We start from the raw sequence: 17,724 nt of genomic DNA, 5'->3' as shown, positions 1-17,724 counted from the left end.
TTATCAAGACTGACACTTACGAACAAAAGTGTGATCTAAAAAACAAATGACAGACTCCCTTGTTGTCAATGAAGGACACAACCAAAAGACAGATGCATACTTACGTAATGATACTAATACTGTATCTATTGACCGTTAATATTGTGATTCCTCTATGACAGGGAGTAAGCTAATGTTATACGTATACGTGTCTATTTGTTAAAGATATGTGTAAACCGTGAAATTATATTTTACTACGTACCATTTGAGGTCATGCCTTATTGGTGTTACTTGCGAGGTTCCAACCAATCTTCGACTGCTGACTTGAAATTGACTACTATTTATTTTAAGACTAAATTTTTGTAATACGTTTTCTCATATTGCATGAAAGACAACTTGAATTAGCTTACCCTGCTCAAAATTTCATGCTATGCCACTGCTTATAATATGCTTCCGTGAGTAATTAGTATAACACTTCCCACTCGACTACAAAAAGTCGCTAACAACGAAGTCATTGGTATTCACGAAACGCACAATTTTGAGTAACATAGACTCAAATTGCAACAATATAATAATAATGGCCACAATAATTAGTCAGGGATCGAACTTGGAACATTTTCTTGGCAGGTTAATGCGCTGTTATTCAGCTATCAAGATGATACGGAATGCATGAGTATAACGTTGAAGTTGGTTGGCATATGTTAGTACAGTGGATTCCCCTTAATAGTACCTTGTTGGAACCATGCTTATTGGTCCAATAAAGCTGCGTATTAGGACAAATACAATACATGTCAATATAGTATCTAATTCCGGTTAAGAGGACCAGCCACATTATTGGACCAAACCGCATGGTCCCAATGTGGTCCTATTAACCGGAATCCACTGTATTATCTGTAATATATATTTTTCAAGCGGACTTACTCTTGTTAATTATGTAAGTCTGTGCGGCTTACAGCTGTTTCGGTGCTTCATCACACCATCCTCAGAGCCTACTAGATCTCGGCGTCATCTCGAACTTCTCTACCTGTTGTGTGGGTGTGTTTGATTGTTGAAAAGTGTTGAAGAGTGGAGTCAAATAGTGTGTGTGTACTGAAATTGATCTGTGTGTTGAGAATTTGATCGGGGTGTGTTTTAGTGTGTTTGTATATTTCGTATTGTTCTAGTGTGTTGAGTTTTTGGTTCTTGGGTTGTACAGTATGTGTAGGATTTCCATGTCCGCATTTATGTTATTGTATGTATGGTTAGCATTGGTTATGTGATCGGCGTATGTGGATGTATTGTGTCCTCTGGTTATTGCTTTAATATGTTCTTTGTGGCGTGTTTGGAATGATCTGCCTGTCTGTCCAATGTAGAACTACAAAGAACACATTAAAGCAATAACCAGAGGACACAATACATTTACATATGTCGATCACATAACCAATGCTAACCATACATACAATAACATAAATGCGGACATGGAAATCCTACACATACAACCCAAGAACCAAAAACTCAACACACTAGAACAATACGAAATATACAAACACACTAAAACACACCCCGATCAAATTCTCAACACACAGATCAATTTCAGTACACACACACTATTTGACTCCACTTTTCAACACTTTTCAACAATCAAACACACCCACACAACAGGCAGAGAAGTTCGAGATGATGCCAAGATCAAGTAGGCTCTGAGGATGGTGTGATGAAGCACCGAAACAGCTGTAAGCCGCACAGACTTACATAATTAACACGAATAAGTCCGCTAGTTAATCAGTTACTTATATTCAAGTGTTAAAAGTAGTGTATGCAAGTTTCAAAATGGATATATTTTTCAGTGAACAAACATTTACACATAAAAATGTAGCTTCTCAACATTCAGAATCTTGATTACGATGCATGTTCTGGTATATCACTATATCAGAATTAGTTTTAATTGTATTATTGTGTTTTATATGTATGTTAAATTTATACTGATAAATGTACTGTTCGACACTCAGTTCATAAAACATGGCCGGCCACTTTATTTTTCCATGGCTCTACATTCGACAATGTCGCGAAAATATTTCCTACGGCATCTGATGCATACAAGCTTACTGATTTCGACGTGTTAATAGACTTTGTGATTATATGTGAAAACGTTTTGTGATTTTGCAATAAATGTTTTGATGCAGGTATCTCCGACCAACTCAATTGACTACTTGCCTTACAACTCAATTCAGCGTGCTGTGACAGAAGGCATGAATCACATCACCAGCATGACCAAGAGTACCCTCATGCCTCATATTGCAAGGTAAGTGAACTCATAAGCATGTTACCAGTACCAGTACAGGTGTAATAACTTTATACAACTTCTCATCTTGCAGGTTTTGTCCTAGACAATGAGATTAGTGTATTAGAGTATTAATCATGGCGAGGGAGAGATAATTGGATAAGATGAAATATGGAAGAGTGCCTGTACCTACAGTTCAATGCAAGGATTACCAGATGGAAAAAAAATGAAGAGCACAAACATTTTATCTGAAAAAGTAGGATTTTTCACAAAAAGCAGGATATAATACGTGACATGTGACGTTTGATGCTTCTTTTCAATATTTATCTAATAAGGCAAATTGTTGTTCACCACTGTGGAGTAACGGTTAGCATGCCTGACCATGAAACGAGTGGGCCCGGGTTAAAATTCTGATTGGGACAACTACATGAAATTTCCTGTGAAATGCAATAAAAAACTATGAAATTTGGGTGAAATTGTATACATGGCCATCTTAAGTTAGCAAAAGTGATTCTACTCAGAATGCTTGTGAGTTCATACAGTAGCGTGCAAATTAATCCGAACAACGTAATTACTTATGCAAAAACACTCAAATGGGATAAAAAAAAAAAGGATCTAAGACATACCTCAGTAATCTATGTGGCCTCCCTTGTTCCTAATAACAGCTCTGAGACGATTTGGCGTGGATTCTACTAATATCCCACAAATATTCTTCATTTCTTCATCGCGAAACCATACACCAATCAGGGCAGAAATCATCTTCTCCTTTGTAGAACAATCCATTTTTTGCATTCTTCTTTTGCAAATCGACCACACGTTCTCAATGGGGTTGATGTCAGGTGAGTTGACTGGCCAGGGGAGTATCTGAATATTCTTCTTGTTGAAGAATTCTGTAGTTTTTCGAGACGTATGGCATGGTGCCAGGTCTTGTTGGAACACTCCTCTGCCATCCGGAAATGATTTTTGCAGCTGGAGTACGATTCTGGTTTCCAATAAATGAATATATTTGTCAGAATTCATCATTCTCTTGATAGGTATTAATGCTCCAGGCCCTTCATGTGTAAAACAACCCCAAAACATTACTTTAGGGGGGTATTTGGGTGCTTCTTGGAGATGAGCTGCTGTTACTTTTTCGGATCCTTTCCGTACGTAAGAAACACAGTGGCCGTGGACCTCGAAATGAGACTCATCGGAAAAAAAGTACATTCTTCCAGTCATTCACTGTCCAGCATTGATGTAATTTTGCCCACATTAAGCGTTTTTTCCACATAACAGGGGTTAGCAGTTGCTTCTTAATAGGCTTAGGAGCCCTTCGTCCAGCTTCCAAAAGCCTATGTCGCACTGTTGTGACGTGAATATTCGCCCCAGTGGTAGCCATTAACTCGCGGGTTAAGTCGACAGCAGTTAGTCTAGGATTTAATTTACTTTTCCTGACAATTAAACGATCATCTGCAGGTGAAGTCTTCCTTTTCTGGCCACAGTTTCCTTTTTTCTGGAGTGTGATGGATCCAGTCTCCCTGTATCGTTTTATGATCGAATTAACAGTAGCCAAACCGATGTGACATTCTGCAGCAATTTGCCTCTGTGTCATAGAAGAATGCTCTGCTAATGTTATAATTTTAGAACGTTTTCGTGGAGTTGTATCCATCTGTGAAGACGACAGAATGTACACAGGATTGCAGTATTAAGTCTTCAACACAACTGAAATGCTTATAAGTACAAAACGACAGGCAAAATGTCACATATTATAAAAAAAAATAATGACAGACAGACCTTCAACAATGGAATTACACGTACTACAGATGTCAATTAAAGCGGTATGAGCAGCTGTGAGGCCAACAATGACAGAAAATGTAAAAATATGTCATGTTCGGATTAATTTGCACGCTACTGTATATCTGCAAAAATAGGTTTGTCTTGATGCCTGAAGTATTGGTTTTCACTTCATACATGTTTCTAGTTGCTGTGTTCCTTCTAAGCTTTACTTTTATTGTTCATGTAAAAACGAGCCTTCCTTTCAATTGAACCATCTAGCATGTTACACATATATGAAACTTGATATCCTTAAGGTGAAAATATACACGACACATTTTTTCTTTCATATATCAATGTTTATTATTGTTAATTTTTCTATAGTTTCATAACGTTCAAACTAATAGATTAAACCCCATTTTTTACAAACATCGTTTTAATTGCTTATACCGGTAACAATTTAATTTGTTGTCATTAACACTACAGTATTAAAGAATGTCTACATGCCACATTTTTTAACCATACCTGTCTACAATGTATGCGGAATGTTTCCTAACACTTTTTTATTTAAATTCCTCCAATTTTCAGATGAGCAAAATTGCTTAACAGATTATTAAAATGACAGTTTTATTGATATTTTCCCCCCCTGTGCTAGAGAATGTGTATACATATATTACTTTCGATTTAAAAAAGAAATATCATGAAAATATCTTTCTTTCAAAATTTATTAATTCTTAAAGGAATAAAAATGTTACAAAAATTACTTTACGGTAAATTGCACGCAAAAATATCACATTTTCACTCACACAACTGCTGGGATGTTCTCGAATTAGTGAAACAGATATCACACTGCCGTGCATCTACCTTCCCCATCAACGTCTAGGCATGCCATACCACAGTTTATTTAACCTGGTCCCACCCTATCCAATTTTAAAGGCAGATAACACAAGAAAAATGTGTCAACTCAAAAAATCATGCCCCCAAGAAATAAATAATTTATTTAGATATGAAATAGTAATGATACACCCACGGACAAAACTACAAGAAATTTCCTGTGAAATGCAATAAAAAAAGCTATGATATGTGGGTGAAATTGTATACATGGCCATCTTAAGTTAGCAAAAGTGATTCTACTCAGAATGCTCGTGAGTTCATATATGCAGTATGGTGCAGTAGTATGCAATTGAATCATAGTTGATATTTAATAAAGTGATTGTATATTGTTGTAATGTGTGTGAGACAGTTGTACACAGACGCGCGTGTACACTATGCATGTTACAGTGCAACTTCGATGCAAGACACTGGGGGAGGCTTGCAGGAAGAAGAGGCGATTCCATTACGTCCTCTGACTGTCGCCGTCTCCAATGGGGACCCCGAAAGGACGTACGGCCCCTACCAAGTGATAGAGTAAGCATCCTCTAACAAATGGCCATGTTACTCGTATGCTCGAACAGTACTTATGAATGTTGAGATGATATTTGCTTTCAGTGTTAGAGATGTGTATATTGGTTCTTGTACCGATTTCAGCCAACATGGAGGGGGCCAGTTTCTACACCCTAACCATTACGGTAAGCAGGAATGGGTTGTCACGTGTGCGCGTGGCTGCTTGACCTGGCCCCTCCCCAGCTCACCGCTAACACGCTCGCTCGCTCGCTTGCCTTACTAACATCATAACCTGGCTTCCAGCCTGCAGGACGAATACAGCCCCGAGCTGACCCCCCCTACGCCCCCTCCCCGGAGAGTCCCACGAGGAGTTGGGGGGGGCTCGTTCCGTCTGGGCTGCATGGGTCGCGAGACGTCGCCCAGCTTCAGCCGGATAGCAGGCGGCCTCAAGCTGGCCCAGGCCCAAGCGATGGCCGTGGCGGTGGCCGGTTTCCTGCCGAGCAACGACACAATGGTGGCGGCGGAATGCCAGGGGCACGGGCGACGCTCCCCCCTCACTCACAGGGCTTCCTTCCATGGCAGAGGTCAGACCCCACTCTGCTCGCTAACCTCTGTTCCGAGCCCCAGTCACTACTGACTTGTCGCTTACCACTTAAGCTGCATGCTCTGTTGCATTACTACTGTACCGACGTGCGAATGTCCCATAACAGCATGGTTGAGACTCCCTACTGGAAGTGAGCGCCAGGTGATCGGATCTGACAGCTCTTCAACAACTTTATGCCCAAAAAATATACAGACTTTGAAAGTTAGCTTAAAATGCATTAAAATCCTCAAGAGGGAAAGACAACAGCAGATCACATGCTTGCTTTTTGTACTACAGTGAAACCTCGGTTATACATAACTGAAAGACAGTGGTTGCCAAACACCACGAAATTGTGACGTAATAGAAGTGCAACCCGCACACCACTATCGGAGGGAGAGGAGTGGAGTGGGTATCTCCTCAGGTAATGCAGTGAATAACAGTGCAGAGACGGACTGTGCGACCAAAAAACAAAAACAATATAATATTCTTCTACTTATTAACTATACACACTTTTTTCCATGTTAATTTTTTATCCTCCTATTCATTATTTTTGTCTTATTAATGAAATAAAATAAATTTATTTTCTCATTTACCATAAAAAGAACATGTACTTTACATCAGCAGATATTTGAAATTAGAAAAACGTACCAGGCTGGTCACTAAGTTGTAAATTACACTAGGCCTACATACTTCAAAAAACGTCGAAGTATTTTACTCCGATTAAGACATAGAAGCCGATACTTTTTATTGTTTATTTATTAATGAAATATTCAAATTACACTACATACGTCGAAAAAAAAAACGTGGAAGTATTTTACACTGATTAAGACATAGAAGCCGATACTTTTTATTGTTCGTTTATGAATGAAATATTCAATTTACAGGTAAGGGCGTGATAGTCTTCATAACAAGAAGAATAATGACAACGTACATTGTTCTTTTATACTTCATTTAAAATTTTACAACAAATTAAGATCTCATATTTTTGCCATCTGCACAAAATAAATACTTTTCCTCCCATGCTCCTTAAAATTAAGTTTTTACTTATTATTTGTTTTGGAAAAGACATCGAAACATATTATCCTACACACTTGTAACATTACATGCGTACGTCCGCTGCTGATAAATTTCTTTACTTATATCGAAGTGATGGCTGTAAACAGAGGGTGGGGATATGATGTCATGGTTACGCTTGAGTGGAGACAGGGGCATGTGTCGCGACACGGCTTTTGGCGATCACTGGTTTAAGAGCTTACACCTTCCATAATTAAAAATTGATATGTTTTATAAATTTTATCCATCCATAACTTTACGAAATGTTATATGCTTAATATTTGAAAATTGCTCTGCAGTCTAAAAACCTTTGTCTACATAAAGTGTTTTTGGAGAATTTTCGAAATTTTTGTTACTTTTTGTACCAAGCTCCTCTCTAAAAAAAAAATATTCCCAATATGTGTAATATATTTTAGTAATTATTTTTTTATGCTCGACCATGCCGAAATGTAGTAATTATACACCTGGTAGCAGTCCTTTAATGCATGTCATTAAAGTACACCTATTCATTAAAGTTCAGATTTTCGATTATTCTCGGATATGCAATCGAAAGACAATGAGGGAAAATTCACGGAGGCTGGAAATCCAATACTGTCGCAGAAGGTTATGTTCTGTTACTATAATAATTAGCGTTAATTGTAAAATAATGTTCAAATAAATTCAATTTGTCAACTCGTTTTTCAATTCTAAATCAATTTCCAGGTTATGCATTCTCTGCATTACATCAAGGTCAATGACATTATTGTTCCTCGGAAAAAAATCAATACTTTCGCGTCTGCGCACATCTCACAATTTCGAGCTATGAACAAGGTCACTTCCGATCTTCTGTCAGATACAAATAAAATGAATATTTCTGAATAATTTCAAGTTAGAAATATGGTCAAGCATAAAAAGTCGTATGAAACTTGCCTATAATGGTAATTAAGACGCTCGTATGAAAATTATGAAACTCGCGCTCGTTTCATAAACAAACATACTTGCGTCTTAATTACTATCATTATAGGCTCGTTGCATAATGTACTATTTTCATATTAATAAGCACTTGCTCGATGGTTAGATTATCTGCACTGCAAGATGAAGAACAAATTTTTCTTCGCATATTAAAATTTTTAAGAAATTTGTAATTGATTTTTTTCTCCCCAAATTGTATGAAGGATTGTATAAAGATTGAACTATATGTAGATCGTTGGTCTAATTAAGAAAAATTACCATGCAAAATGTCATGCAATTGTCTCAAAAATTGTGGAAGAATGATTTACAAAATTTTGTAAAATACAGTTTCGAGGAAATGAGCGGTAAACTTAGATTGCTGGATGCTGTTGTGTTTGCATGACTGGACATTTTAATTCATAACTTCAATTGTGTAATATATCTTAACATTTCTTTCACAGATATAAGGATAAAAGTTCGTATTCAATTACTATAAGAAAAATGAAAAGTTTATGTTTTTGATCCACGAAGGTGTATGTAATCCTTTAAATTACGCACAACTCAGAACTTGTTACAATATAAATAAAGTTTCAATATAAGAGATTTTTCGAATGACTAGGAATCAGTTTAACAGAACATAGAGAGCTGGGAGCACTTAAGGATTCTTTTCACTTTTCCAGCTGTATTAGCAGAAAGAATTTTAATATTTAATATAAAATAATGCACTACATATATTTTCTATGATTTTTTTCTTCAAAAAATAACTACAATTTTAAGGTACCGTAATAATTATTATTGTTTTATATTATACACGTTTATTACAAGCTCTTGCAATTTCAGTTTTTGTTTTGTTGGGATTTGCCTAAACTTCTTTTATAACTGTAACTTCGGCTCTAGCGAGTAGCTCCTCCTTTTACTGTCACACATGATTGCTAGACAAATGCTGAGTGGCCTGCAAATGTTTGGAATATGTCCTGTATGGAAGAAGATAAGCTATCATGTAAAGACAGAGCATGCGGCTCTGTATTTACCTGGAATGTGAGAGTTTACTGTCATATCAGTATGAGTCCCGTAACCTTGAGATCACTGATTGAAAGAGGCAGCTGTTGTCACTGTCACATGTATTTTCCATACCTCGCAGCTGATGAGAATTCTGGAAGAAGATTAAAATGTATTCAGTCATAAGAAAAAATCATGAGGTAAAATAAAACTTAATTACTTATCAAATCAAACAAAACTACGTACAATTCAAACTTGATTAAAAAAAATTAATATTTACAAAAGCGAATTACGTACCATACAAGTCCATTATACAGGGTGTTTCAAAAATACGGGGCATAATTTCAGGTATGTATTTCCCACATGTAGACAATCAGAATAGTTCATTACAACATCTGTCCGGAAATGCTTTATTTCCGAGTTATGGCCTTCACAACATTGAAATTCACCGGAACCATACCTCATGTTTTAGAAGACACTCCACTGATCAATCGTCAACACATTCACTTCTTGCATGATGGCGCTCCTGCACACTTCAGTCGTACGGCTCGCCGGTACTTGGATCGAAGGTTTCCTGATCGATGGATAGGTGGCCCAATTGCTTGGCCTCCACGCTCACCTGATCTGAACCCTCACGATTTCTACTTGTGGGGCCATTTAAAATCATTGGTTTATTCGTCTCCGGTGCCTGATTTGGAATCCCTTCGGAATCGAATTGTGGCATGTTCTGAGGACATACGCAATACTCCTGGAGTATGGGATCGTGTTCGCAGGTCAAATCGATGTGAGGTCTGTATTCAAGCAGGAGGTGGACATTTTGAACATCTTCTGTAATGACAACGACCTGCGGAAAGAAAAAAGTTCCGGTGAATTTCAATGTTGTGAAGGCCATAACTCGGAAATGAAGCATTTCCGGACACATGTTGTAATGAACTATTTTGATTGTCTACATGTGCGAAATACATGCCTGAAATTATGCCCCGTATTTTTTAAACGCCCTGTATACAATTCAAAATGAATTTATATATAATTAAATGTTAATTTGCCAGAAACTGTGCATATTACAATCAAATAACCCAGGTTCTGCTGTATCGGCAAGGTGACTGGCCTGTTAAAATGCGACAGGTTTAAAGTTTCCTTGGTAACAAGAGGAGAGAGGTCAAGTTTTGCAAGTTTCATCTCTACCTCGAGAGGAGCTGTCAGAGGTATCCTTTTAGCACATTGCTGTGGGCACTCGCTAGTTGGTAGTCTTGTTTGTAATTTGCATTAAGACCTGATTAACAATAAGTCGGAAGCTCGTGAAGCGGGTATGTGCACCAATTCTCTGATTCGCAGTGTCCCGAGCAGGCGAGTCCAACGGCAGCCTGGGCACAGAGCGCCTGTCTCACTCGCTTCCCGGCAGTCCAGCTGACCGCCGCCCCAACTTCCCGGAGGTGGTGGGCTCGGCCGAGAGCCTGGTGGGCAGGGTGAGTACCACACCCGGTGCATGTTGCTGTCCCCACGTGAACGCCTTCTGACGAACCTCCGCTTTTTAGGTGCTGGTGGAGCAGGGCCTCGGCAAGTACTGCGACGCAGACTTCGTGCGCTACACGTCCCGCGAGATGCAGGAGGCGCTGGATATGACTCAGGAGGAGATGGACCGGGCGGCGCACCGGCTGCTGCTGCAGGAGCGCCAGGGACGACCGCTGTCCTTCCAGATGGCAGGGGGTGAGGCCGGACCGGGCGACAGTGACCCCCACTTATAGCAGCGCGCCCCGCACGGAAGCGGGCGGTCTCGGTCTCAGTTTGCATTACCAAGTGCCTCATCTACTTCTCCTACTCTGGGGAAGACCATGTCGAACTCAAAAACCATCGGTTTCTCAAACTTGCCCCGTTTTTACCTTTTGTGGATTGTTTCTCTGGGTGAACAAAAATCCAATGGATATCAAAAGAGTAGAGCCGTTAAGCCGAGAAGTGGGAAAGAAAATTTAATTTTTTCCCTAAGTGTTTATTTCGTGTTACAGTGTTAAAGGATTACAAGTTACGGGAACAAGCGGAAAGGTCCTGCGATACATATCTCGTGCGCGAAATACCGACCGATCTGGAAGCCGAGAGCATTTCTATTATTTAACACAGACAGAGTCGATTTTATTATCCATTCGGACAATAGTTCCATTTATTTGAAGGTACATTGTCCACCAGAGCGTTTATCATTGAAATTACTATGCGTGTGTTTGATCGAAAGAATTAAATTCATCCCACAGAGTTATGTTCTCGTGTACTTTCTTTAAACAAGATCGGAAGTTTACTCAAACCGTAATTGTCAGTATATAATTTAGAGGTGTCAGAGTGGACCAGGCTGGACGTTGAGCTATGACTACCATGTAAGATGAGAGATATTTCCGTAACGATGCAGAACACGGACTGAGACCTCCTGAAGAGAGACGCGGAATGGTGGTCAACGAGATCCTTTTGTGTTTAGCGAGTAACAGTTCTCCCAACGTTGTTTAATACTACTAACTTGAAGCCGACTCATTCATATACCCAAGCGAAATGTACTGCACGAGAAAGTGGGTGTTTATTTTCAGAGGTATTTGGAATCCTTTTGAAGCTAGTTTTGCTAAGCTGTGTTACGTGCCCGTTCAAATCGGATCGAGCATCGCTTTGCATGCATGTGCATCGCATGGCGGCCATCTGCCCGTCCGCCCGTCTGGCCGTCAGTCGGCTGGTGAACAAAGTCAAGTGAGTTGCCTGCAAGGTGAAAATCTGACTCGTGGTGTCCATCCACAGCCAGCCATCAAACTAAATATCGAAAGAAAGTATCCCTGGTGATAAACGGATATTTCTTCTACTGTATTATTGATTTGTATAAAAATGTATAGAAATGTTTTTACAAATGTTTTTGTCATGGAATTTGTACAGGACTGTAAAAACGATTGTTCCCAATAAATTTTGAGCTGAATGAAAGGAATTCTATGCTAGTATTTAAATGCTACACACACAGCTTCAATAACAATGTGAAGCAAAAAAAAAAAGAAGAAAAAAAAAAAAGACAATTTTGTACTTGAGAAATGTTCGATAACAACTCCTACAATATAAAGGATGTAGGCGAACATGAAAAGAAAGTAATCATTCAACCTTGAAGAGTGAAATGTCTTAATAGTATTCCCTTCCTTGAGTATATAGTAATTTCTCCCTAAATGGTGCTTTAAATTTCCATGGATGGAACAAGACCTCACAGGAACTGTCCCTCCCATTAATTAGGTATACACGAACAGTGTGTCAAATTTGAGGATATACTGTGGCCCGAAACGATGGAAACAGTACACGAAAATGGGGTGAAATTGGACAGTTTTCACGTATTTTATAGTGTAACTGCATAACGTGAATGAATTATTTTTTTTTCTTTTTGGTTGTACTTTGGGGTAAATATTTAGTGAACACATTACTGTATAATAGTTTGTAATAAACAGTAAAATTCATTATTACTATTAAATACGAGAAAAATTCGTACCGGCACCGGGAATCGAACCCAGGACCTCTCAGCTCTGCACGCTGAGCCATGCCGGGACACGATCCACGGCGCCGGCCGAACCACTCTCGTAATTGACTAATTCATATTAGTCGTGTAATATTCAATTAGGTGGGCGAGACCTCATACATATGAATGTGTGATGTAGTAAAATTCATTTTATAGAATCATATGAATACTGTCCGATGTCGCTCCATGTGTTGGGGTGACTTCGGACACTTGTTTTTTTTTAATGTATATCCGAGTTTCTCTTCCAGTGGGATGAAATCGGACATGTAAAAGGTTTTTTTTTTTAGTCAACCATTATAAATGTGTAGTATGCACATTACAAGTACTGAAAACAAAAGAACATAAACAAAGAAATAAAAAAAAACTATCTAGAATCCAGTCTGGTCTTTTGATATGTCCTCATTGGAAATTTCGAGGAACAGAAATCTCTTCCTACTGTTCTCATACGACCACAAGAAATTCACCTCCATGTTTTTGGCTCCAACTTCCACAGCTATTTCAATGAACTATCATGTGGGTTGTAAATGGATAGCCCCAATGTGCAGCTCTTAGGTTGCCGTGTACTATGTTACCCTCTTCTTCTCCAGACAAAACAGCCTGTCCACCAAATTTTGTCGGGTGTTCTCTGTTTATTTTATTTCCTAGAGTTGACTTTGGGATTTGGTGCAACTCCGATGTTTTTCCTAAACGGTAATATTAATAAATTCCTTGCCCGTGTAGTTCTAATAGCATTCTCAAGTTTTTTTTTTCCATCGTAGTTGCCTTTTGGCTGAATATCAAGCTGCCGTTTATAATTATGTGGCATGTCCAATTTCATCCCCCTCCCCGAACGTGTTTGCATTTTCTTAAAAAAAAAAAAAACACCTCTAACAACTAAAGTCACAAGGAGCAGCAGACACAAGTGTACACTTGAAAATGCTTTCACGCGCAAAATAAGCCAATTCACAGTTTCAAATTTCAGACAATTAAGTCCTTAAAGCAGATAACGTAATCTCAACAAAAATCACGACTTTCTTTACTCAAAACTCAATCCCTATTAACAGCACATCAATTTTACGCAACAATCGACAGCAAAATTTACAACTCGCTATTTTTAAAAAATTACTAAAAGCACAACTTATAATTTCTACACAGTTCGCAGTTGCCAACCTAGAAAGTTAAATATACAACTATGCCCGAACTCACCCCAGTGTCAGAAGTTACCCCATTTAACGGTACACGAAAATGTTTTGTTAATGAAGTCGTTATGAGAGTGTAGCCATTGGAAAATCTCCATGTCGTAAATTTTAATAATTTTGTTAAGCAAATTGATAAAAATTTAGATTCAGAGCTGCAGGTTCAATATTTTAAATTCAAATCCATAGCCATGTAACGTCCTTTGCAAGGAAATGTTAAATTGGACAGTTATGTGTACGTAACATTTTTGTTACAACTTTTTGTCTTAAAATATGTGCGTTCTCTTGTTTAAAATGTCTTGATGGTTCCTGTTCATTAACAAAGCATATCGTTTTGTGTGATTGTATACACTGCTTCAGTTGTTTCAGGTTGAATTCACCTTCAAATTCACAGCACTTTCTCCTGGAATTCCTGTATAAGAATGTGGAGTGTGTAGAATTATTGTGATGGCAATAAAAATTATATTTTGAGAAGTGACGACGTTCTTTGTGAGTTGTCTGACCATCTGTGTCCCTTCTTACAGCCTTAATTGAATATAGAGTAATGAGTTGATGAAGTCACCATCCGATGCCTGGCAGACGTGGGATTTCTTGTAGTCACTACAGCCATTTGGCAGATTTCCTCACAGTTGTTAACTTTCTCCTTTTATTTTCATTCATTAGAGTCGCATTACGTCATAGATATGACATTGAATAAAAATTAAACAAGTGTGTATCCCAGGGGCGGCTCGTCCATAAGAGCTGCGGAGCTGCAGCACTCCCTGCTTTGACAGGAAAATAAAAATAATATTTATTTTAATTTGTAGAAGAATTGTTACAGCTTTTATTGGTAAATTGCTTTATATTTCATCTGGCCGGGAATATGTACTATTATCATATGCATTATCTTTTTGCACGTCGACTGTACTGGAATTGACACTGCATTCAAAGTCGTCCTGGGATCTGCAGGGTGGGCAGATCATAGAGAGTGTGGCTTGCATGGTCAGGGGGTAGAGAGGTGAAGTGAAGCTGAGGGAAACTGCCGCTGTTTAAAACCCATATTTCGCTGCAGTGGCTTGCAGAGCCAGGCCACAAGGGAAGATCTTTCCTCCCCTCCCACACCGCTATTGTAATGCTACGTCAAATGGATTCTCTATTCCCTTGAAACTTAATGACAAAATTTTTATTTTCTCTTCACATACTTATTGTTATAGAATCTTATCGAGTTAATATAACGAAATTAATATTCTCTTTTGCCTTATTATTACGTATATATCCATTCTCCAGCAGAACCTAATATTTGCCTTAATTCAAAATGATTGCACGAGTAGAATCCTTTTGATATAGCACGTAAAATACGAAAGAGACTTCTTTTCCAGTTGACCATCAGTATATCTGAGTGTTGCTTTGGTGTGACGTTTTAGTACCGTAACTTAACCAGTGCAAATGTGCAAGCATGAGTGTGTGTGAATTACAGAATATTAATTTTATTTTTCTCAACTTTCCCTTGCGGAGAAAATTGATGTAATGAAGTGAAATTAAAGGGTCGTTTGTTACCTGACTTAAATCTTACTCAAGCTTCATCCAGCCGAAATAGTGCATATATGTAAGGAAGTATAACAATGAAATTTACGCAGAGCATTTGTGGTTGCCTCCTCTTCGGTGGTGATACTGCATAGACTAGGAGTGGTGTGACAGATTTACGACATTTGCCCCTAAAAATTAAAAAGCACGAATCTTCGCAATCTCACCTGAAAAATGTTGTTTCATTGGCTATGTTAGGCAAAAGTAATTTTGCTGCGCAATTAAGTGAAACGAACAGAACAAACATTCTCAAACATAATCAAGAAGTGAGAAAAAATCGTGAAATTATTTTTAAAATATTGATTGTATCAATTTTGTGGCCAATATGAACTTCCCCTTAGGGGACATGATAAAAAGACGATTCGAAGGACTCTGGTGTATTTCGTGGGTTGCTACAGTCCGTGAGTAATCTAAACGAGCCTCTCAAAAATCATTTGGAACATGCCACTGTTTAAAGGTAATTCTAAGACAATTCAGAATGAACTGGTAGATTGCAAGTTGAGTGTCTGCCGATCAGAAATTCAGACTGAAATCAATGGTATTAGCTTTTTTTTAGCGATTAGCAAATGATGCCACAGACATCTCCCAACTAAGTCAGAAAGTTTTGGTTTTTCGATATGTAGTGCATTTATTTTTGTCCTATACTTAGTACTAATTGTATCAAGAAGTGAAATTTGTATGTACCAAAATCTACTGCAGCTCTCCCAATCCACAAGTTCACGAGCCGCCACTGGTGCATCCTCTGTGCATGGCAGAGGTTGAACTTCTTAAGCTGTAAATGTGTAATAATCTTTTTAAGTGTTTATGCAATGAGAAATAATAAATTTGGATTAAATTCAATACTTTTACACCCAATACTCCTCAGAATTAAAGAATAAAACCATTGCTTTATGTTGGCTAAAATAGGATATGAAAATTCTACTCTGTAGTTACTCTAAATTACGTGAGAAAACAAGGAGAATAGTTGTCCCATAACTTGTTGATTCATCAGGTGAATTATTCATCATCAAATAAATTTCTCTTTAAAAAAAAAAAGGATCAATAGTTGTGGAGTTCACATTAAAATCTCCACTAAGAATCATTGGAATTTTATTCAAGTCTCTTATCTGTAATGTACTACGTATTGTTTGGACCAACGTAAATTCAAACAACTTTATGCTATGCACAGGAACCATGCTGTCAAGGCACCAATTAAATTCTGTTTATTATAACTCACTGTGATATATTTTTGGAAAGGTCTTGACGAGATTAATTGAAATACTGAATAATAAATACATAGTTCCATTTAAAGAAACAGTTTTGGTAACTCGTATCTCATTAATAAATAACGCTACAAAGTTGCCTCCCCATCAGTATTATTTTTCCCTTTCAGTTATACACCTTTTGTATGAAACAATTTTTCACTTGGTGCTTGCGTACAAAGATATTTTGGGTGGTCAAACTAAACGGGACGTCCTGTATATACACTAAATAAATAATATATTATTTATTTAACTGTAACTTACAACACTCGAGGAAAAATTAAAGATGACTTAAAATAGACTGTACTTCTGCTTGACCTGGCAGCAGATTCGAGAATACATTTCCTCATTCTGTTTGGTTGTAATGAACTAAAGGGAAGATTTTCAATTTAAGGAAGACAGCACAGCTATCCGCAACGTTGTCTTCGATTTAAGAGGACAGAAAATGCTTAATCTTTGTAATGTACTGTATTTTAAAGGATGCACACTCTTTAGAATCACACTGTCAAATGATCATTTAGTAACTTCGCTTATCTCTACATTCTGTTCACAGTAACTCCATTTGCAGTTTTGTCTTAATCATCATCATCATCATCATCATCATCGAACAAGTATTTGATCATCGTTGGCTCTTTACAATCTCACACCACCTGTTTTGGTCTTCGTAATCTTATTAAGCCTCTTGGAACATGCAGTGAATTTATTATTATTATTATTATTATTATTATTATTATTATTATTATTACTACTACTACTACTACTACTACTACTACTACTACTACTACTACTACTACTACTACTACTACTACTACTACTACTACTACTGCAGTCTATTCAGTAACAAATTTTTATAATACTATGATACTGTACAATCCAATCATTGCACACCTGTTGCGAGTTTCTGAATTATAGAAATATAGAGATTTCTGTATTACTGGTACCATACGTATTAATGAGCAAGGATCTGCATTTTGACCAATACTTTTTTCACATTTATGTAACATCACAGGAAAATAAACATTATTATTCTTGTTATAGTCTGATAGCGAACTATGTTATTAGTCAGTGATGTATGCAATGGAGGAGGAAAGAAACTGGTCACCCCCATTATCTCCTGCCTTAGTTGCCGTATAAGTGATGCCTTATTAAGTTCTAACCAATATGGCTACTGACTGAAAATGCATACATTATTATTATTATTATTATTATTATTATTATTATCATCATCATAAAATCAACAGAGAAGTGCAGATGGTTGTCACTTACTGGTTCCAATCCCAGGTGGC

At 37.7% G+C, this 17,724-nt stretch overlaps 1 protein-coding gene across 13 annotated transcripts in view; it reads left to right on the top strand.

The window, feature by feature from the left end:
* The window catches only part of Ca-alpha1D (Ca[2+]-channel protein alpha[[1]] subunit D), a 591,502-nt gene extending 577,973 nt beyond the window's left edge, over window positions 1–13,529 (top strand). For 11 of the 13 annotated variants that reach the window (XM_069837072.1, XM_069837077.1, XM_069837076.1 and 8 more), the window contains 5 exons: window positions 2,142–2,260; window positions 5,273–5,398; window positions 5,678–5,958; window positions 10,275–10,405; window positions 10,475–13,529. In XM_069837072.1, coding sequence (XP_069693173.1) covers window positions 2,142–2,260; window positions 5,273–5,398; window positions 5,678–5,958; window positions 10,275–10,405; window positions 10,475–10,684 — 867 coding nt within the window. In that variant the 3' untranslated portion in view covers window positions 10,685–13,529. Of the gene's footprint in view, window positions 1–2,141; window positions 2,261–5,272; window positions 5,399–5,518; window positions 5,560–5,677; window positions 5,959–10,274; window positions 10,406–10,474 lie in introns of all 13 variants that reach the window. The other 2 variants (XM_069837078.1, XR_011334265.1) reach the window with 2 other exon arrangements.
* The last annotated feature ends 4,195 nt before the right edge of the window (window positions 13,530–17,724 follow it).

Source organism: Periplaneta americana, chromosome 10 (assembly GCF_040183065.1).
Source record: "Periplaneta americana isolate PAMFEO1 chromosome 10, P.americana_PAMFEO1_priV1, whole genome shotgun sequence".
Taxonomy (NCBI): Eukaryota; Metazoa; Arthropoda; class Insecta; order Blattodea; family Blattidae; genus Periplaneta; species Periplaneta americana.
This window is presented reverse-complemented; position numbering and strand designations above follow the sequence as displayed.